This window comes from Nesoenas mayeri (assembly GCF_963082525.1).
Source record: "Nesoenas mayeri genome assembly, chromosome: 9".
Classification (NCBI taxonomy): Eukaryota; Metazoa; Chordata; class Aves; order Columbiformes; family Columbidae; genus Nesoenas; species Nesoenas mayeri.
In genome coordinates, this window is record NC_137557.1 from 8,944,701 (window position 1) to 8,967,317 (window position 22,617).

Consider the following 22,617-nt stretch of genomic DNA (forward strand, 5'->3'; position numbering starts at 1 on the left):
CCAGTTAAAAATGGTAATGAGCTCAAAATGAAATCTTCATTCCTCTTCATCCAGGGGAGTACTGTGAAACAATAGGATGAAAACAACCTTGAAACCAGGCAGACCTTAGATTATTTATAGATAGCTGTAGTTTTCCTGTGTTCCTGTGCCTTTGTTCTTTCAGTAGGCAAACACTACAATTTCCAGCTTCCTCAGCAGCACAGTAATGACCTTGAAATGGCCACCTGTAGTGAATTTTATGCAAGAATTTCCCTTATAAAATATTTCCAGTTTCACAGTAATTAGTGCAATAATAATTGGTAGGTACGTGGGCTGTTTCTTTCTAAATGACTCCAGAAACTACTTAAACATAGTCATATGCAGCAGTCTGAATATGGGCCAGTCACTAACTCAAAACACTCTGGAGCACAACTGCAAACAGATTGCTTCCTCTTTTCGATTCATTTCTGGGTCAATCGGTTGGAGAAAGTTCACTGTTTCAATCTGAATCAAATTCTCCCTTGAAATGTAAGCAGTTGGACTGGAGTGTTTCCTTATCTTGTGCCTGCCTCCTTCCTTCTGAAATGTCATATTCATTAAACCAAGACTAAGCCAGGAAACAGAGCAATTTGCTGGATCAGAGTGATCCATCACTGTGGATGCACCATCTTTCATTTAAACTGCCCAGTGCTGTCTTTCCTGGATCACCCGCAGCTGCCTGGGTTTGTGAGCTGTGATCCAGACATCGAAGCCATAACTGATTTCCATGTTTCTGATGACTGGTTTCAGCCATGATTTTCGTACCAGAATCAACCATCCCTTCAAGCTAGAAAGTTTTCTGATTAATTAATAGGTCAAAGAACTTGGTATTGCTAACTGTGCTGTTCTTCAGCAAAAGTTCTCATGTTTCCCAAAGTTATTTCCTTGTCTTCCATTCCTTTTAATAACACATCCCATATAAATAAAACTTGGGCATTAGCTTTGTAGAGCAATGGAATGGATTGAACTCAGATTTAGATGTGGTAAGTGGACACTGGCAGCATTTCTGAGGTCTGCCTGGTGTGTGGGGAAGAATGAAACAAGATCTTTGTTTTCTTTAATTGAATCAGGACTTTGGTGATCAAATCTTAGATTTATTTATTTTTTTTTTAAATGCTGATTTTTCCAGGTATAAATAGGATATAGTTGGGAGAAGCTCCAGGAGAGAATACTATTCAGTGCAATAGGCATGATCACAGCCTGCATCTCATTCAGATCATAACAGATGAAAATTTAAGGCTAAATAGAATTTTCAGGATCCATTAGTATGGAAAAGAATGAATTTGCTGATGCTTGTAACCAATCTACTCAGGGATTCATGGGGAAAAACATTAAATGCCTGTTGGAAAATTTATTGAATAGTTGACAAAGGTTGGTATTCTCAGTTTGCCAATGGTAGAAATCATCCTCCCTGCGGAATAGAAATGTAGGAAGCACTTTGACAATATGGACAAATAATTTATATTTGCTGCATTTTGCTTCCCCTCATCTCACCTCTTGGTTTCAAAATATCAGTACACCATTTTTTGGGTGAAATAACAATAGCTTTCCATAAAGTAGTAATTGTTCTCTCAAAGGTTTCTTTGGGATGGGAAAAAGGCATCTATTGAAAGTAGTGCTTAAAATCAAGACAAATCCCCTGCTGTATATTCTGAAAGAGTGATGGAAGAACCAAACAGAGTCAACATTTGCATTTCAGCTCAGTCCTGGGAACCATAAGAATCTTCTGCTGGTGGATTAGAGCTGCTGGTGGCTGCCAGACTGCTGTTCAGTTGAAGAAACTTTCAAATATGGACTAATTGTGAGGAAGTAATAGGCATGAAGTGGGCATTGCCAAATCTTCATGTCATCCAGCATTGGATAAAACCAGGACAATTTAGGAAAGAGCTGGAGAGAGAAGCTGCTTTAATTAATTCTCTTCCCAGCTGCATGATCAGGCAGTTGAAAAGATAGAGGGTGGAAGAAATGTTAGACTTTGTTATTATTGTCTATGAAACTGATATATTATCTTTTTAATTGCATATAATTTGGGTCTTTGTATGCTTTTTTTTTTTTTTTACTACATTCAAAGAAGAATTTAATTACAAAGGCATTTGAAAATTTGTTAATGTATTTCTTTTAAAAAAAAAAAAAGTCTTAAGTCCTCTCCTACATGAATCTTTTGATACTATGTCTTCATTCAAAGATGTCTGCATCTTTTTTATTGCAATTCTCAGTTTCACCCACAGAAGGTGTCCACCAAGACTCAACACTGCAAAACATTAAACTTGGGAAAACATCTTAAAGTATTACCAGATGCATTTGAAAACACCACCTTTTATTTCTGGAAAAATTCTTGTTTAATTTGATACTTTTCCCAGCATAAAACCTAAACGGACTTAATCTCAGAATTGCAACAATTTTGTGCTTTGTTGCCCGACCCAGATTCTTTTATCATTTCACCTGCTATTCATATTTGTTTTTACCAAGACATGCATGGCTGCCTGTATCAACTCAGCAACTAAGGAGAGCCCTGTTTGCCTTGTACTTACATAACATGCACTGTGAACAGATTATTTTCTACTCAAGCTAAATATATGATTCCCCCTTCTCAGAATTCATTCTAAACCCTTGCTTTGGACAGCAGTTTCAAGATAAGGGGTTACAGATGATTTTCTAGTAGCATTAGACAAGTTGCTGTCAGCTGTGGTTTACAGAGCCTGCAAGGACCAAGAAACCTGACACAACAGAGTCTATTCTGAAATAATTTCCTTGGATTCACTGTCATTACACATATGGTCACAGTGACTTGTTGAACACCTGTAAGATTACTCCTTTGGGACTTCTTCATGTGATGAAACTTAACAGGGAACAATCCATTATAATCCAACATTAGCCATTACCAGAACCAAAATTTCCTTTATTTGGGATCCCACACAGGTACCACCACCTGAGCTGAAAAACTATGCAAGTGACAATGACCCAGCTGTTGGTACAGCTGGCTGACATTCACCTGTGCTACCCTAAAGATGATGGCCAGGGAGGAACCCAAACCAGATCAGAAACCCAACCAAAGCCTAGAGCTGAGCACCAAACACCGTCACCCATCCCATGCACCAGCTGGTCCTTTACCGCTCCAGCCACAGCTCAGTTCTCTAAGCCAGGTCTCACTTACTGCTGGCATGACAGGGTCTTTGCTCATCGCTTTCATTAGGAAGTACGATTTCAACTTTTAGCACCCATTTTCCTAATGTTACTTTCTTTTTGACTCCTTCAGCTACCAACAGGAGGTCCACAGAAATTTCCTGCCCTCCAAAATCCATTTCTGAAGTAGAGTTATCAAAAAAGAAAAACATTAAGAAGACTAAAGGTGGGATTAAGGTAGGAATACCTATGTTTTGGGGACATCCCATATTGTGAGAGAACTCAGAACAATATAAGTGCAGATTTACGTATTTATACTTGGAATTAAAAAACTGAACATTTACAAGGTAATTCTCTGGCAAGCATTTTGTTTTTACACTTCATGTTGCAGTTTGGTAGTTACTCAGATGACAACGTTAAAAAAGATTTATACTCGAGTACATGGAAAACCAAGTTACACTAAAGTAGAAACCACCTGCAGAGGATGAAAGGGGAAACATGGAGGGAATGTCTGACAATAACACATTAAAGTGCATCCAAAGTGCCCATCCTTCCTTACAGGATATGAACTATTCTGTTTCTGAAACTGGAATCTTATTCCAGCTCCTCTGAAATTGTGTTACAATCAGAATTTTACAAAGTTATCTATTTTTCCTCACTTAAATATTTTCTAAGGGTAGTTTCTACACAAAGGAGGGGAGACTAGACATTTTAATACTTAAAAATAAACCAATCAAAGAAAAACTCCACTGTTACCTGTTGCTGCATGGGCAAATAACATTCAGGAGAATGTATTTTGCTTTTTTGTCTCTATGATGCCATTTGTTACATTACTGTTCTTGCAGCAAGATTCTGTTCAGGGCTGTTTGGACATCCTTGTCCTTTCCTCCCCGTTCCCAAGCCCTACAGCATTTCAGAGCCCTGTGCTTACAGCAGAGAGTCTTCTGTTTGAGCTGTGGAGACTCTGTGATCATGAGCTCTCACGACAGCTGTTTAGCCCTCCTTGCGTATTTTAAGACTGGAAACAGAAGGATCCAGAAACTTCATTCATCTGCAGTTCTTTTTAACTCAGCTGAAGTGCAGCTGCATCCTGAAACTTTTAATTCGCCCAAGCTAGCTGAAGGAGCGTCTTTCAGAGACCAGACTTCATTTTTCCTGTCAAATTCAAGGAATGCCTCATTTCTCTTATTGAAAGTGTTTGGATTTAAACCATGCAAATATACCTATGAATGAAATAGGCAGAGGACCTGAATGTTGTATTCTGAATGGTCTGTGTACAAATGTTTTGGAGCTTTGCCAATATCCCCTTCACTTACAAATTTACCATGACAAAAGTCAAAACAGAGTGCCACTCACATTTTAAATAATAACATCCCTTTGTCATAATTTTCTTGCATCTTCCCTGCATTAAGATTTATATTATTAGTTCTTTAGGTCAGCATATTGTTAGAATGTTAAAACATGCAATTTAAGGTATGTTTCAAGAAAAGAAAAAAGAGAGGGCCCCAACTGTATTGAGGGAAATAATAAAATTAATCTATATTGATATATATAACATCACAAAAGAAGTTGTGTAGTATAAGATAGAGGTATTCTCATCAGTAATGCAGGTAACCAGTTGTGTTTGTCCCACAGTTAGATATACGCAACAACATGCTACAGGCTTTACAAAAACATACATTCATTCTTAAATCTATTTTCCAATACTACAGTGTGAATTATGCCCTCTCTCCTTCCCTTCCATTGTTGCTATAAAATTTTTGTTCATATTCTCTCTGTTCTGATAATAGTTCAGGTGAAGATAGCTGATGAATTGATTCCATCATCATCACCAAACAGCTAAATAATTTAGCTATATAGAACACAAGACAGGCCACTGCTTTTTTTTCCCCAGAATCAGCCCTTAAAAATGAAAGTGCTCAGGAACTTAGTCTTTTACTGGAGTTTAAATATTGGGTTGGATTAACTGCAAACTCAGCAGCTGAGTTGTTTTACTGAATTTGAAGAGAGTGCCTTTGAGTTAGCCCAAGTCCCACTTTTAAAGCTGCAGGCAAAAGGAGGAAAAGCCTGCTTAAAACTGGCCCGGAGCACACTTGAAATGATCCAACTCTGCAAGACTGGACAAGGAAGTAGGTTAATGTTTATCAAAACATTATGTAAAAATCCCCAGTCCATTTCAAGCTGGGGACAGCCTTTGCACCAGACAGATGCCCTGGACTTCTCCATATGGCACTATGCAAAGAACTCTGAAAAGGTGAAGTCTTTGGGTTGGGTTCAGGCGAAAAACCAAAAGAGGTATTTCAGAGTCTAAGGAACAGACTGTTACACCTTTAATTATCTACATGAGGAGGTAATTCACCTGCTGTAGTGGAAGAACACAAGAGACTTTGCCTGGAGCCAGGAACACCCCTCATGCCACTACTGAGCATGGAAGCAGAAAAATATAGAGGAGGTATTCTTGATTTACTACCTGCTCATCTAGAATTCAATAATTTTACCTTGTCCAGTGATTTCTAGACTAAGCAAGATTGGGGTTTTACTCTTTTAAAGAGTAAAGTTCTCTAAATAAACGCATCAGCAATTAATATTTTCACTTGTAATGTGTCCTTTTTTTCAGATTGAAGTGATGCATGAAGCTAGTCAAGGAGGATCTAGCAGAGTCCTGGTGATGAGTGAAAGCGATGAGAACTTGTCAACAAGGAGGAGGTAAGGCTGCATACGTTTTTGTTCTAGAATGCAAATAACTGCATTTACAGTACAGTCTCTACAACTTCTTTGAAGTTCACTAAGATTAATAAATAATTAGATATAATCAAGTTACTGAAATGCTTATAGCCATGCATGTATACAGAGTCTATCAGCTGGAAAGCAAGCAAGATTTATCTTTTGCTTTGACCTGGCGGCCTGGGGTTTCCTTTGCAACTTTTTCCTTAGAAGCATTAATTACATGACATGAGAAAATAAGTCATTAGAATAAGCCTTGCACGCATTTAAGAAAAAAAGCAGTGTTAAACATCATTGCATTGCGTTCAGGATATTAATATTTGATTATATACCTCTGAGAAACTTCTGGTTTTGTAAATGCACTTACCTTTTCTCCCGTTCTGCAAAGTCTTGAGAAAGATATTATTAATGCTGTACTCTAAACCACCAAATACTTAAGTCATTTAGCTTAACAAAAAGTACCAAGCAAGCCCAGTTTAATTTAGTTGAGCTGCCAAAGTGAGCAACTAAAAACAAAACCAAAAAAGAACCCACCACCCAACAAAACCCACCCTGCAACAAGCCAGACTCTACAGACTTCAGTTCCTTTGTTCCCTTTTTCAGTACGATTTAGATAATTTATACTTATGCTATGACTGGTCTCCATCAGCTGGTTTCCAAAAGGTGCAAAGCGTGATCTGAAATAGAACTTATTTAGATAGATACACATCTCTCGGGGAATGATTGCCTAAAGAGAACATACGCATTTTTAAGCAAGTTAGGCTTCTAATATTTGGCAGATTCAAACAACTTTAGACCTAGAAGTTGGGTAAACACATTTTTGAACTGTCTTCCTTCTTGGGAACACCAATATTGCCTTTTGTTCCACAAAAGGTTTGGTTCAAAGTAGAACAGAAAGGAAGCAGGAGAGGGGGGGAGCAGTCTGAAGTCCTTAAGAGGAGACTCAGAACAGCAATTAAAAGCATCAGAGCAGAGCCCGTCAATTACAAAGAAAGCAACAAGAGATATTTACCACCTTTGTTGTGTTGTTTTGTTTTTTTTTAAAAGAAATAAGTCTGTTTATTCAAAACAACTTTTACAAAACAATTGTCTTCTTGTGGTACAGAGCAAAGTTTAAGAATAAATATTGAATAATTTGTATAAAAATTAGTAATATCAAAGAGAAACCAATGCAAACCAAACAAACAGGTAAAAACAATTTTAGCATTAAATATGGTGTGCAACAACATCAAACTCTTACTGAGGAGTGACCATTCAGGCTGATACAGTTTTACTTGTGGAAGTAAAACCTGTCAGCCCTGCATTGGAGCACCAAGACTATTGTTAAGAAGGGTTCAGATAAAGGTGTACAAATCTTAAGACAGCGTTTAGAACCAGAAAATAAGAACTTTTCTAGCATCTCCATTTTCCAAAGGAGCGCCTTCATGCTTTCCTTTTTATTCAATAAGCAACTTCTTTTCACTGCAGCAAAACAAAATGCACACTAACAAATATCAGTGCCCTTTAAAGATTAAGAAACAATCTAAACAAAACTCAAACTAGCTGTTAAAGTACTTCAATGGTCAAAAGTGACTTTCGGCTAATGACAAACTGCATTTAAGCAGTGTTGTAGATGTTAGCTGGGTCACTACCCCATAGAAATTTAAACTACTTAAAACTTATTTTATGTTTGCTTGTATAAGTGAAAACAATTCCAACACAAAATGATGCTGGAAAAACTGTAGTATTACCAGTACATTTCGGTTACAAACTGCTTATGAACACCCTCCTTCCCTACAGTGAACAGGGTGGCTTCTTCTAGTAGTGCAGTTTTGCTGTGCAGCTTGTTGATTTAAATGGCTCACAACAGGTCAGAGATCTGATGGAACAGCTTTCTTTTGGTACAGAATACTACTTTTCTCTATATGTGGTTATTTCTCTATAAGCCAACACATTTTATAGACCTAGAGCTGACTTCTGTTTATTTTTTTTCTCTCAAAAAACCACAAATCCTCAGTACTGTAATCAATCTGTTCAGATAAGAACAAGAACTGGATTTGTTCCTTCTAAAGTATAGCTGTTGCACTCTTCACTCATACTGGCACTGAGAAATTATTTGTGTGCTCTTTATATACCCAACATTTGGGTCCAGTTAGAATACTTACTCTATTCCTTCTGGAAAACCAATTGTAGAAAGTTATAGATTTCACTTAATTCCGGTAGGTACCTACCATCCACCTGAAATGGCAGCTTACAGAACCAGCAAGCTCACTCCTGGATTCTGGCTGTGCTGACATATCCCACTAGCCATTCAAACCATCAACTCCTGCAGCACAGCTCCAAGAGCAGCTGCAATTACTTAAACAAGAGTTTACTACTTGTAGCTTAAAACTGCAAAGTCCTGTATAGCTGTTCTACAGTAAAGTCAAAAGACATAGATCAAGTACCTCACTGCTCCACACAGTGAGAAACTTCAGGCAGAAGAAAAAGGCCAGCCTTAGAAAGCAAGAGGTATTGCTCCTGTAATTAGCACATTTCCAACAGATGCTCAATAATTTGTGAGCTTTTGCATTGTTATTGCTTTACTGATAAACTTGACTCATTCAAGCTTTCGGAAGTAGTTTTCTGACACATCCATGCTAGAATTTGATTCAGCATCAAACCAGTTGACAAATAATATCTGACTGTACTTTTGTGAGGCTGCGTGTCTACTCTCTGAAGAGCCACCACAGGTTTGGCAATTAGCAATTAGAATATCTGTCCTGAGGATCTGTGAAAACACTGTTAGAGAGCAGTAGTAGAGAAGACAGACATCCTAGAACTTTTGTTCTCTCAGATATTCATATGGCACCACAGTACAACTCATAATAGCTGGAGGTTGAGCATCACTCAATTTATCCTGATTTAGAGTGCACGTGATACTAACATTTAAATATATTCAAGATACAAGGTTTTGTGGACACAAACAACCCTGAAATTTTAAAGAATCTTGTGCCCAAGACTTCAGGAGAAATATTTTAGTAATTTTGATTTGCATACTGAGTTTCTGTGGATCACCATCTCCCTATCCCTTCACCATGAAGTCAAGCCTTGTGCAGAAAATACCCTCCCCTCTTCATTAGTACAAGCATGAAATTCAGGGGTTTTTTTCTGAAGTCTTTAACAGCTTCAAATTAACTATATAAATAACATTCTCGGGGACTTTTGCTTGCTTTTCCACCTTTAGAACTATGAATACTGGAAAGCAGAAGTACTGTTAAAAGAAAACTCATTAAGCTTATTTGCTTATTAAAGACTGGACTGTTTAAACACACTGCTTCAGTTTTCAGAAGGCAGAGGGAGATTAACAAAACCAGTGACATGAGTAATATTCAAGTCTTCTCCTTTCAAGTTCAGGCCTGATCTGAAGAGAGCTCCTTTGTTATTTAAAACAATCAAGACAGTGGGCACTCCAACACTGTTCTGCTATTTCAAAGGTTTAGGGAGCTTCGAGAAAAAGATTGTAACAGGTCTTCACTTCTGGCACTCACTGTCAAGTGTGGAGGTCCAGACTTACTTTCTATGAAGCACTGAGAAATGGTCAATATTTGCAACCAGTTTACATTGCCTTAAACTACTGCAATAGTCACATTCATCAAGTTCTATTTTCCTTGTGTTTTGAAAGGTCTACTCCATTTTGATATAGCAGATCTTTTTACCACGTGCGTTAGTTCACATAGCTTTAAAAAACAAACACCTTAAGACTTACTAACAAGTTCAAAGCAACACACATATCCACCAAGCATTTCAAAGTCTAGAAGTCAAGTCCATAATGGAACATTTAATCTAGACTTGCATCCCTTAAGAGTGTAAAGAAAAACAAAACAAAAAACCACGCACACAAAACACCAAAACAGGCTACAATGTAAAAAGTTGCAGTACAATAGGAAAGTTATTCCAACAGGAGCTTCTGAACAGAATTTGGGATCATCATCCCCCCCACCCCCAACTATTCACATTTAAGTTTTACCTCTTTCTATGTTTACATGTATTTTGAATAAACAGCTAAAAAGTTGTTGCTCTGTTTTGGCTCAGTGAATCTTCAATGCAGATATTCAAGTATTAAGAAAATGCAGCTGAACACGGATATGTGTCCTCATAGTATGGTTTACAGAGAAGCACAATATTGACTAGTCTGCAGTATATTCTACCCCAAATCCCCGAAGAAAACTTTTTAACTGTGGGATCTGTAGCCTGCTTCCAGAGCTGGTGAAGATCATCTACATGTCCATGAGATGTCATCATTTTTTTATAAATGCAGGGATGATATGGAGCCTTTCCTTCCCCAGAAAAAAATACATGATATTGTGGTACAATTCCCATTTTATTGGCACAGAGACCCATGAAAACATCATCTATATAAAGACTTGTATTGAGAGTCAATGAAGCCTCATATACTTTAGCTGCTACATCACTTGATATTACATATGCAGCTCCTGCTGTGTAGTCAGGGTAAGAGGGCCACGGGTACATTTCATGTGGAACATAGTATTTGCTACTCTTGTCTCTTACGGGAGGGGATCCACGATGGACACGACCAATCCAGAGATCTTGAACACCCATTTGTGCTAGACTTTGGAGATAAGCAACAAGGTTTGGCATATGGATAAATATATCATCATCTGCAGACATAATGAACCTGGAATGAGGACAGTAGGCATTGACCCAGCTAAACTGCAAAAGCAATTTAAGAGTAAGATTGTGAAAAGTATCCAAGAAGTCTTGCTGAATCAAATCATTGTATTTCTGGTCTTCCAGTTGAAGTTCTCTTTGCAGCAGATGATCTGTTGGTCGTCCTAAAGCAAAAAGAGTTTTGATGTTGGCATCAAGTTTAGAACGAACGTACTTCTCATTACCCCAAGTTTGTCTAATTGCATCCCTCCGATGACGGTTTTCGGGAGAACTCTTCACAAACAACAGGAGAAGGACATCTTGCTGCTGACATTTCTCGCTGTGGTTGATCAAGTACTGGTAGCTTGACACTCTCTCCAAGTTATCCCTGTGGATAGACAGGCTGTCATTCACAAAATGGTAGCTATTTATGAGGTATCTGTAGGAATAGGACTTCATATGGCTCACAATGTGATTATCAAATGGTTCCCAAAAAATCATGAGGCACAGTATGAAGCAAGTGGCAAATATCTGCAAAAAATGCCATTTTCTGACTCTTCTGGGATTAATAAACATTCTGATGCAGTTTCTATAATCCTTACTTCTGTTCAGGGTCTGTGTTTTTACAGTGCCTGGGTTTTAGTTTAAGAGCACAGTGTCACCCCTTCAAGCTAAGCGTTCATTGTAAGGCATGTTATGTTGTCTTTCATTCGCTATCCTTGTAAAGCCAGCTTTGTTCACAGGTTTCACAAGTCATCTTTCTCAAAAAACGTTTTTCTTTGGTTGAAAGAATGCAGACAGTTTTGGAAGATGAGACTTGCAGATGAGTATTTTCCCTTTGAGGCATCTTGAAGTGACCACTACAGTTCTAAATCAGGTCTTCTCAGGCATTCCTTTCCTTCATGAAGACGAATACCTGCCAATTGTAAAGGGCAGGAGGAGAGGAAAAAAGTTTTAGTGAGCTGTTATTAACACATCTGGTTTTAGGTTTGGTGATGGAAATGAGGTGACCACTCAGGTACTCCCCATCACAACCCACCTACACCTCCCTCCCCCAAAAAAGGCAAGTAAGATGTTGTCTGTGGCCTAGAGCAAGCTCAGAGAACGAAGGGTAACCTGACACAGAGGCTTCAGTTCTGACACAAGAAACTTTCTCAGAAAAACCCACTGCTGTTAAACAACGGATGACAACATTTTGTGTTAAAATTCTTTTAAGCTAGGAAGGAAGTCACACACCCTATTGAGTTTAATTGGACACCTAAAGACAACTTGTAAAGAGTGAGACCCACAACTGCTCCCAGGTGTGGGATCACAAGGGCCAGGGCTGCCCCACAGGCCTCACCTCCCTCACAGCCACGGCCGGCCGGGCCGCTGCGCTGCTGCCCTCCCCTCACCACTGTCCTTCCCTCACCACCACCTGCCTCCACCAGACTCTCTCCAGAAGGGCCTGGAGCCAGCTGGGAAGGAACAGAACCAGGCAGTCCTTGATCCCGCCTGGCCAAAGGCCTGGGGTGCAGGTTAGGCAGGGGCACGGGTGACCCGCGCCTCAGTGCAGTACCCGCTTCCCGCTCCTCACAGGGCTGCCACCTCTGCCCTGAGGGAAAGCACCACCTCCAGGGCATCCCTTGCCTGTGTGGGTCCCTGTAGCACTGTAACAGCCTCATCCAGCATCTTCTCTGCACCAGAGCCCTGCTCTCCCACTCCCACCCCACGGACAGGCTGGTTGAGGGGAAGCAGCTGTGACTTCCACAGCCAGCCTGAGCTTGGTCAAAACGTGCCACTAGCACCACCATGCTCCAGTGGCACTCCTTACCAAACATCCCATCTATCAGATTAGGATGTTCACTTTTTAGCCAGTGGTACACATGGAGATTGATTGTAACCCAAGGTGCAGTTTAGAGGCAGGTTCTGCAGCCAGGCAGGAGCACAGACACGCCAGTCAGCCACACCGCTGTCACACATACACCCATTGGCACCAGACTGCCAACACTGCAGGGCTACTGTCTCTGCTGCCAGCTGGGCTGTTGGTGAAGAAAAGAATCCAAAGCACAAAAAGCCACTCTAGTCTAGCCTCCTTGCCTTCCAGTTTGTAAATTGCAGTTCTTGTAGCCAGAGTTGTCTCTCCTATCTAATGAACAAGAACAGCCTGAAGTAGCAGGTGCTTAGTTATCCCAAAAAACCTCCAGAAGTGAGTGAGCTCTCTGTCAAGCAAGAAATGTAGGACTAGCACCCTAAGGAATGGCACCCCACAAACTGAGTGCTTCTTCCACAAAAACATAACCCCTGAAGCAAGAGAACACAATTTATCACTATTATGTTAGAAGTTACTTGCAACACAAATGTTTTGAAATAGTTTTACCCATTTGAGATCTTTCAACTAGATAGCACAGTGAGGACGCAACAGACTAGGGAGAGATAAGAAAACTGAGCAATTCTGTGGTGTATTTATCTACAAGAGGAAGAGGACTGGCTGCTCAAAATGGAAACTGTGCATTGGTGCAGTTGAGGCTTGCAGATTGTAGTGCATTACAGAAAAGCTGTATGGGCAGTCTGGTGAATAAAAGCCATCAGCACTTTTTACAGTATCAGTTCAAACCCTTTTTATTTCTGAAACGTGAAGTTAGACAATGCACCTCAGAGTTATAAACTCAGCAGCTTTACAGAAGAACGCTATTGCAAAGCTTATTCATGTTTCAGATGAAGCATAGAGATGCAGGCAAGCTGGAGTGTTACAGAAATCCAGGCATTTCATAGCTTCTTTTGAAAGAGTGGGTCTGAAGGTACCCACTGCTTCCCAACAGTAAGGGTAAATTCTGGTTTTCCTCTCTGACCTAGATACTTTGTGCTCTTCTCCAAAAATCTGTATTCTGCATGAAGTTAGCCAGTTAGCTCAGCCTAGGTGGTCAGGTTGCCCACTGCCATCATCAGACAGCTTAAAACCACCCGACTTTCCTGAAAGGGAGCACGAGGCAATATATCTAACTACTCAAAGCAAATTTTACCTTGGTAAACACAGGAATCCTAGTCACCAAAATACATTTTTTAGATTACACTTGGATAACATGTTTTTGGCAACAGTCCGCAACTGCCCATGTCATGTGGTAAAAGGAGACAGTCACCATCACAAATACAAAGTGATAGAGATCACTGAAGACTAGCAGTGAACCTAACCTACATGACAGTTATTGTCACTTGGGAAGAATAAAAGCCCCCAGAATAAAAAGGGCAAAAAAATACCCCAAACACACACAAACAAAAAAACAACCCACACCACACACAACAAAAAATACCCACTAGAAGTCACCATGGAAACAGTTTTAATTATGGAGCAGTAAGGCAAAAGAGATGCACATAGACTAAATTTTCTGCTCTCTAGCATCCCCCTCCTGGAAGTCAGGGATGCTGGAAAGAAAACTTGAGCTTTTCCTCAAAGAAAAAACAAGCCAGAAGAGTCAACTGACTGAAGGCTAGAACTAGAGTCTGGTCTGTCCTTTCCTTGATCTAATTCAGGGGAATTAGATCAGTCTTTAATAGACAGAAGTTCTTCAGAATCCTTCTCAGAAACATACATCTCAAGTAAAACTTTAAAATGCAATTATAGATGAGCAATACTGATGGAATTCAAGGAGGCCTACACCTAACCCCATCTCCCTCTGAAAAAAAGCCAGGAGACTTGTATTGGAGGTGCCAATGCACAACTAAAGTCTCTTTCACTGTCATAACTTTTTATAGCTCGTTTGCAACACCCATGCTCTGGGCTTAGTCACACTCTCCTTCGCTTACAGAAGGGGTTGAGTCACTGCAGGAACTGTTCGCTGCCAACTGATTCTTAAAATTCTGAGAAAAGAAAAAAACAAACCACCAGTGTGTTCCCCTAGCAAGAGGAAACATCATGGAACAGAGAGAAAACCATGCTTGACAGTCATTTTTCTCACTGTAATCAAGGTGTTTTGCATCTTGGTGTGCACTTTCTTACTTGTGGCTTGGAAGCTCTTAGATCCACTCTGAGATTGGAGACGCTGGGAGAACCAAGCACCCATACACAATTCCTGTAGCTGCCTTCCTTTCCAGTAGATTTAAGATTCACAGTTGCATGTGGTCTTCCCCCAGTTGCAAATATGGCAAGCTTTTTCCATGCTGCAGCAATCCTACCTTTCCTAAAACGGTTTGTTATTTAACCTTTCAGCATTACCACAAACAAGCATTACTGACATCTGAATGTAGCAACTGGTTACAATTCTGTATTTTGCATTCAGTATATATTCTGGGATGAAGTGGAGCTGACATAGTTTGTTATGAAAACTTGATAGTTTGTAGAGTGACCACTGTGGAAAACCAGATCCTTAGAGAGCTACTTCAAATATCCACAGAAGTGCACATTTGAAAAAGGTCATAATGAAGTTATACAGTTGAAGAGCTACAACATCACAGCTCCACCTAATCAGTAATTTTTTCTGCTGCTCGTTTTTAAGTAAGCCTATTCAAATATTTATGTGCAGCTACAGATGTTATTTCCTGCCTATTTTCCCCATAAACCTAAGGTGGCTTCTGTTCCCATCTACACGCTGTACTTGAAGATCAAGCTGAAAAACTATTTGAGGCAGACTTTTTCCATGCTAGCTGCCAAACTAAGAGGAACGTCAAATTTAAGACTGACAACTAATTGCAAGAAAACTAGTTTAAGCTGCCTTTAGGCCTCACTTTGAAATTTCTGCTTAGTAATAATACTTTCAAAAAAATACAGTGAGTTAGAAAGTGTATGAATGACTCATTTAAACAGAAGGTTAACATTGTTGGACCACGGCCATTTCTAAACCATGCTAGACTTTGCTATTCTAATTCCACGTTTTAAGTTTGTCATTGCAGAGTAAATAGTCTCTCATCTGCTCTCCAGTTTATCCCTCTTCCTAATACTCTAGCGTATGATCCCAGTTCAGCATCAAACTCCAGATGGATCTCCCATTTTGCAGCAAGAGTTTACTATCAAAATTTCGGTGTTAATGTGTCACTAGCATGCGAGTACTAAGAAAGACAAGTGAGAAGTTCAATTTGTAGATGAGAATGTAGGGGGGTTTTGTGCCAAAGCATTGGGTTTTTCTTCTTCCAGTTAGACCAATGATGATAAAACACATTGGAATTTTAGTCAAGTCGAACAGTGGTTAATTTACAGGATACAGAAACTGGTGGGGTTTTTAGTGTTCTATTAGACTAGTTTTCTCCTTTCCAGATTTAAGTTAGCACAGATCAGAGATATGTGAACTCATGAGTCCATCTAGCAGAGTATCATCCCATCTAGACTTCCCAAATCAGCTCAGCTGCATAAACTTGTCTCTGTCTTAAGCATGACTCATTAACTTGAGTGGAATATCACACTGACTTACCATCCAGACATCATTTATTCTCTATGCACAACCAAGCATGACAGAAGTCCTGGATCACCCCTTCCTGCATCAAATCTTTTCCTCCAGTAGTTTCTCTTCCCAAACCTACAAGTAGTTCCCTGGAAGACACGCCTGCAGGTTTACTTGTTTGCCTGCAAACCACATGCACAAGAGTTCCAGGAAGCTGGACTGCAGCACACTAGTGCTGGTTTCCACCCTAATGGCACCTGGTCAGTAAGAACCAACATCGCTTTTGTTAAACACTCTTCCACTTGGATGACCCAAGTCACGTAGTCAGGAACAGCCTGTTTTTCAGCTCTTTAGTCACATCATAGAAATTAAGCAGCAAATCGGGTCCCAGTCCTATACATAGGGATACTAGACAGTACACACTAAGTCTCTCTGTTGCCGGGGAAGCATCCAGGTCTTCAGTTTGAAGGCCACGCTTCCTCCACCACATATACACACCCAGCAAGCACAAAGTCTAATGCAAATCTGAGTCCACCATGCACAGAAACAGCCTCAAGCAAAGCACACACCAACACAAAGTTCTCCTGGTCATTTAAGCCAGTCCTCTTAAAGCAACTGTAGGATCAGCCTAGAAAAGCAGCAGTTCCATGGAAAAAGCACTTCATATATGCAGATGCTTTCTTGGATATGGTAGATTAAATTTAAGAGATGAGCTTTCTGCTCAGTGAAAAAATCATGAGGAAGAGAACCTCTTCAAGGTGACCTCCTAATGGCTCATCGCCCCCAAAAAATGTAGTGGGGCTGCCGCTGCCCCAACATTTCAATGCCCTCCTCTTGAGATCACCAAGAGCAAATATTGCTTAAGCTACTTCAGCCTTCCTTGCACCCACAGATCTACAAGCATTTATGAACAAACAGTCATTGCACACTCTGTTCCCTTAGCCCTAAACAGAATCAGGCCTTGTTCATTCTCACCCTCCCCTGTTCGCTCTGTACATGGCTGCCAGCAACTCTGAGGCTGGAAGAGAGAAATGTTGTATTCTACTCAAGGCTGAGGGAAGAGTTATTAATGATCCTGTCTGCTTCTTGGATAGTCTTGTCTAGTTGGTTGTCTTCTTTTATTAATAGAAAGTTAATCAATTTGAAGCAAGCAAGCAGTCTGACTACGTTGTTTCTTGTTTAGCATTTGTATTTCAGTTATTGTCTTAAGAGAGTAATTCCCATTTGGTGTAGTTCTGTCCTAACTTGCTAAAAGTGTTTCAACATATGCAAATGCAGTGTAACAGTGAGGTCTAGATATATATACTATACATACACATTTTCTATAGAAGTATGAAGCACTAGTCATTCAAGATACACCAACAGAAATTAAAGAACTTACATTTTTAATGAACTTTAATTTTAAGTTACATAAATAACACCTTGAATTAAATTAAAGTCACCCTAACTTTAGGTGAGTCACTATCTAGAAACAGCAAACACACCAGACTGTCGATTTCTCTTAAGTCTCAAGTTCCATTCAGTCTTCACCTGCATAACAAAGCCCCAAACAGCTGTAAAGCTGAAACTGAATAAACATGCTAAAGCATTATGTTAAGAGGTACATGGAGTCTGAGGAAAGCCAAACTCCCACCAAACAAAGAGACATCATCCAAACCTGCTAGGTTCATGCTTTCCAACCAAGAGCTATCTCTCCATATCAAAAGACACCCACTTCTAGGGGAGCAACTGTCAGTTTGGGGAAGGAGTTAAAGAAAACAGCAAAGAAAATTTTGTGCAAGCAAATTGTACTGGAGGAGCTGGTCACCAAAATGGGCTGAAGGGGAGAACATCTTCTGCATTTGTGACAACAGCTGTTGACAGACCTCACCACTGTTCTAATACCTCCATGAGATCTGGATTCATATGGCTAGCTAACCTCTTCCTTTCATTCAGCAGTGAAATGTTAAGCTACTTTCTATTTCAATTATTTTATACGACTGCATAAGTTTAAATGCTTTAATGTAGTTCTCACAGTTTAAAAAGTTTTCAGGATAGTCAAATATTTCACATCGGAAGCTATTGATTCTCTGTAAATTTAAAACCAGACTCCATACAGAAGGCTCCTACATACATGTTGGGGGTTTCCATGTTTGTTTCAAGCAAGCCAGACAGGCACAAACATCTCAGATTTTATGATAAAGTGGATCAAGAACTACCTCAGCGTATCCAGAGGAACTGCAGATTGGCTGGAATAGCAGCAGTTTGAGACTTTTGTTTAAGTCTGCCTGCAGCTGGGTGGGATCAAATCCATTAATAATCTCCTACTCCTATGGGAACCAAGGAGAATTTCAGCCTTTTATACAGCCTTTTCTGCAATGCAACAAGGCCAGGGACTGAACAGGAGACACTCATCTGCGTTTTGTTTTTATGAAATACAGGGAGCAGGAACAGCACAGGCTCATGGCAGAAAAGCAAAAAGAACCAACACGCCCCCACATGCACTTAAGAGAAATGTCACAAAACAGCAGAACTGAAGCAACTCAAGAACGGCATCCCGCAGTTTCTATCTTACCACACTTGAAGTACCCTCACTGAGAGCTGCTAAAAAGTCACTGGCCATAACAAGCCACAGAACAGAGGACTAAACAAAGAATTCCTAGCTTCAAGATTCAAATCAGATAAGAAAAGTCAAACAAAGGAGCTGCAAATCACTACCAACATGTTTAATAAGCAGTGAGATTTCTCTAAGACTACAGTCTTTGTAAATTAAATGAAGGAACTCACGAAGGAATCCATTTGCATTTAACCAGAAATACTTGTCTCTTCTTAGGAGAAATGGATAGTAGGTCACACAATTTAATAACATCAAGAGCCAGTAAAAATAATATTTTGATATATAGATATATAAATGAGTGTCTATTGTATATAGGTGTGTATATAAACACACACACTTCTGTGCAAGACAAGTACAAAGCCAAGAATGTAACTGAACTACATACAGCACTGGCATATACACAGCACCAGACCAAGAACTGCTGTGTGGAGAGTTTAGTGAAACAAAGTAGAAATTACAAATGGAATTCATTGGGAGACAGACCACAAAACACCAGACCAGTAGTCTGTGGACTCTAGAAGGAAGTTACAAAGATGGGAGCAGAAGCTTACACAACAGAGATAACTTAAGGCAGAACGAAAAACAAGACACCCATTTAAAAAGCCTGATCATTGTAGAAAGTTGAGCTTTGAGAACAATGCAATAGAAACTCAGTACTTGTAATTGCCACAACACTTTACACAGGTCTCGCAGACAAAGCAGCCAGAAACTCAGAAAATAATGACTCTTAAGTATGGTACTTTTGCCACCTCTGTTACCCACTATCAAGGTTTCCTACTAAAAAATATAGTGAATAAATATTTTATTGGGAAGTCAGGAAAGTTACAAGGAAGAGCTGCAAGAGCACTTTGTCTAGTCTTAATAATAAAACACGAGGATTACGCACCCCAGTATACAGTGCGAAGTGATAGCCCTCCTTTAGTTAACCAAGTCAAGTAGAAGAAAACCCATCCATCCTCCGTCTGTTTCATATTCCGTGGAAAAACACAACTAATCAACGGCTGTGGGGGGCTGTGGTGGTGTATAATGAGTAGTGGTTTAAAGAACAAGAAAAGCTGAAAGTTTCCTGCCCTAAGATGAAAGGCCTGTTTAAGTCAATCTGCAAAGGTCTTAGCAGATGTGAAACTGGAAGAAACTTAAAAGTTACAGGATGCAGCAGAAGAAATGTGAGCAGAAAGTGACTTACTGGGCCAACAGTAAGTTTAATTTGAAGCAAGTTTCCTCAACTGTAAATGCAGAGGACTAGCCAAAATCCCTTCTCTGGCTTCTCTGTCCCAAAGCACCTCCAACAAAATGATCTGTATTGACAAAAAGGACTTCTTTATTCAAAGCTGCTGCACCTGAGTTGGTGAGGTTGATTTGCTGCAGGTGAAAAGTGACAGCGTAGCTTCAGAACATGGCAGAATTCCTGGGAGTTTTGAGTGACTACACACTTTTTGTTCAAGTTTAAGACTACATCCAGCAATCTGGAGATGGCACCAGGCAGTCAAGCTTGGCCTCATGAAACTGGTCCACAGCAAGCAACCTATCTCTGTGCTACAAGGCAGGAACTCCTACAGTCTGATCTTAGCAATATTTAGACGTATGTGCCTCTTCAACAGTCCTTCGAATTAAGTTGCTTTCTCTTACACTAACATTCCCTTCTTCCAAGGTCATCTATCCATAGGTTGTTTAAGCAGTCTTGGTATGTTAGATTTTCTGAGTTACCTGGGCATGTAGCAACAGCATCTGTAAGCCACAATTCCATCTAAGTTAACAATTACACTATGCAGCCCCCTAAGCAACAGATAAACTTCAGGACTGGTACAGGTTCATTCTAAAAAGCTACAGTTCCAAAGTCTAGGAGTTGCTTCATCAGCCCATTTCCATACATTGTGATGGGTTCCCCATTGACTATAGAATTTAAGTCAAGGGCCATCTTTCAAATATCCTTCCATAGCATTCTCCCCCCTTGCTGCCAAGGGGAAACATCCTATTTGCAAAACTTACAAAAGAGGGGAAACCTTTCAAGTGTCCATGACTTTTTCAGTCTTTTGAGGCTCAGGAAGGCACAGACCTCAGTACAAGGATCTGGATCACAATTTCCCAGATGTTGTAAAAATTCCAAATATGCAGTGTCTCTTGTATCGGCAAAAAAATCCTGATGTCACTTCTGACCAACCTGACAGAGTTGGACCATGCTGCTTTCCACTAGACTTTAAAAGATTAGTTATTATTGAGGTCTGCTGAATAATGAGATAGCCTCATTCGAGATGTGCACATCCTAGGAAGCTGAGGAAGGTACTTTACTGAATCCACAAGCTATATGGAAGGAAGAGCTAGTAACGCAATGCTAATCCATCACCTTCTGGTTCCCTCCACCACTTTCCACCAGTTCCAAAGCCCAGCAGACCTACTGCAATAACAGCAAAAACACAGTAAGTCTTCCCAACAACAAAAGCCCCTCAGTACTTCCGTACTTTTAGTAAGCAACATCTTCAAGTTACAGGATTACCCAGAGAATCCTTCAGACATAGACTGATAACCATGGGAGATGAGGCAACGTTTGGTACATCTTAGATGCCATAACACTGTAGGTGCAGAATAACACCAAACACAGGAGCCACTGGCATCTCAAATGGTAAGTGATGACTTGCAGGGTTTTCCACATGCTTCTCCCTAATCTGCAGGTGAAGTATCACTCCTAGTGTTGGTACTCACTACTCCGGTTTAGCCAGATGTCAGAGAGACTGTCCCAACTACTGCTTTGGGCAGCATGAGCAACCAGTTTGGCTCTCGATAATTTAGGATGTTAGAGGAAGCAGAAAGTGATGCAGTTTTGATTCACTCAATGGAAGAGAATTAGTAAGCAGCTATTACACTTCTAAGCAGAAAAAAAAAAACCACCCTCAAAACCTTACTAGTGAAAAACATTTTCACCAAGACAATACATTTCTGTATACAACAGACGGTGGGCTTTTATAAAACTAGTGCTGTGCAGAACAACCAGTTACTCTCACGTACCAAAGAAACACCCAGCTCTATGTGACAATCCAGCCTTCTACAATATAGCTAGAATATTCCATGGCTGTTGTTATCAACAGTGATTTAATATCTCCTGCCCTGCTCAACAAGGGGAAAAACAAACAAAAAGCTGGCATTTATCCCCTATTAGAGGACAACTATTTTCCCATCTTTAAAACAAATCTATCCTTTTGTTAGCCCCATCTTTCTCACTTTTCAGCTGCTGGGAGAAATGCAAGGATTGGGGACGAGATGTGAGAATACGACTGTGCTATACAAAACAGCTTTTAACAGCTGCACTAGGTTTCAACACTACCGCCAGGAGATCCTCAGGCGTGAGCCTCGGCAGTCACTAGGCTGAGGATGCTGCAGCACAAGGAAGCAGCACGTACCGAGTTGTCTGCTGCTTTGTGTAGCCAGAATAGAATTACAGGCTTTTTAAAAATCATTGCCTTGAACTTAAGTTAGTTGCTTCCACTGGAGTAAAGCCAGTCTCCCATCTCTAGAGAGACTCCAAGATCCTGCTCAGAGGCAGTTAACAAAGCTACTTCTAAAAACCTCAGCAGTTCCCGACGCTCCCTACAGCGAGGTCGAGCCAAAACGACTCACCCCGCTTTGCTCGGGCCCTGCCGCCCCGTTCTCCAGTCGAAGCTCCGGCAGCTGCCTCCTCATCGCAGCTCCCCCGAAAACCTCTGAAACCCAGGAGGCTCGAAAATACCCAGCAGCTCGCACTGGTGCGGACTGGAAATCTCCCCGCCGCCCCCGCTTGTTGCCGCCTCCCGCACCCCCGCGAATCCCCAAATTAGCGCGGAGAGATCGTTAGCCGTCACACCACCCCGCCTTCCCCCTCCCCAGCCCCCGGGGCATCCGCGGGAGCCGCCTGGGAAGGGGGAAAGGGGCAAAATTGGGGAGGAGAGCGAGTAGCACCGAGCCATGCGGCTGCGGGCGCCGCTCCGGGGAACAAAGGCGGGCGCCGGCCCGGCTCAGCCCGGCCCTCCCCTCGAACACCTCCCGCCGGGCCGCCGCCAGCCTACCGTCTGGGAGTCCGCAGCCCGGCCAGGAACAGACAAGAAGGAAAAACAAAAAAAAAAAGGCAAAAAAAAGAAAAAAGAAAAAAGAAAAAAAGGTTTTTTTCAGCTTTGCTTAGCGCAAACGCACTTTTTGAAAGCGTTC

At 40.7% G+C, this 22,617-nt stretch overlaps 2 protein-coding genes across 2 annotated transcripts in view; one reads left to right on the forward strand and one right to left on the reverse strand.

The window, feature by feature from the left end:
- MCF2L2 (MCF.2 cell line derived transforming sequence-like 2) overlaps positions 1-22,617 on the forward strand; it is a gene marked incomplete at both ends in the record, with an annotated part of 134,171 nt that overhangs the window by 55,282 nt on the left and 56,272 nt on the right. Inside the window, 2 exons of the mRNA XM_080349334.1 lie at positions 3,275-3,378; positions 5,759-5,847. Of these exons, the coding sequence (XP_080205460.1) occupies positions 3,275-3,378; positions 5,759-5,847 (193 nt within the window). The remainder of the gene's footprint in view (positions 1-3,274; positions 3,379-5,758; positions 5,848-22,617) is intronic.
- B3GNT5 (UDP-GlcNAc:betaGal beta-1,3-N-acetylglucosaminyltransferase 5) lies at positions 9,534-11,198 on the reverse strand. Its single transcript, XM_080349335.1, has one exon. The coding sequence runs from the start codon at positions 11,068-11,070 to the stop codon at positions 9,946-9,948; it is 1,125 nt and encodes a 374-aa protein (XP_080205461.1). The 5' UTR covers positions 11,071-11,198; the 3' UTR covers positions 9,534-9,945.

Coding starts and splice junctions, on each gene's coding strand:
- B3GNT5 (XM_080349335.1), bottom strand. CDS start 11,070: ATGTTTATTAATCCCAGAAGAGTCAGAAAATGGCATTTTTTGCAGATA.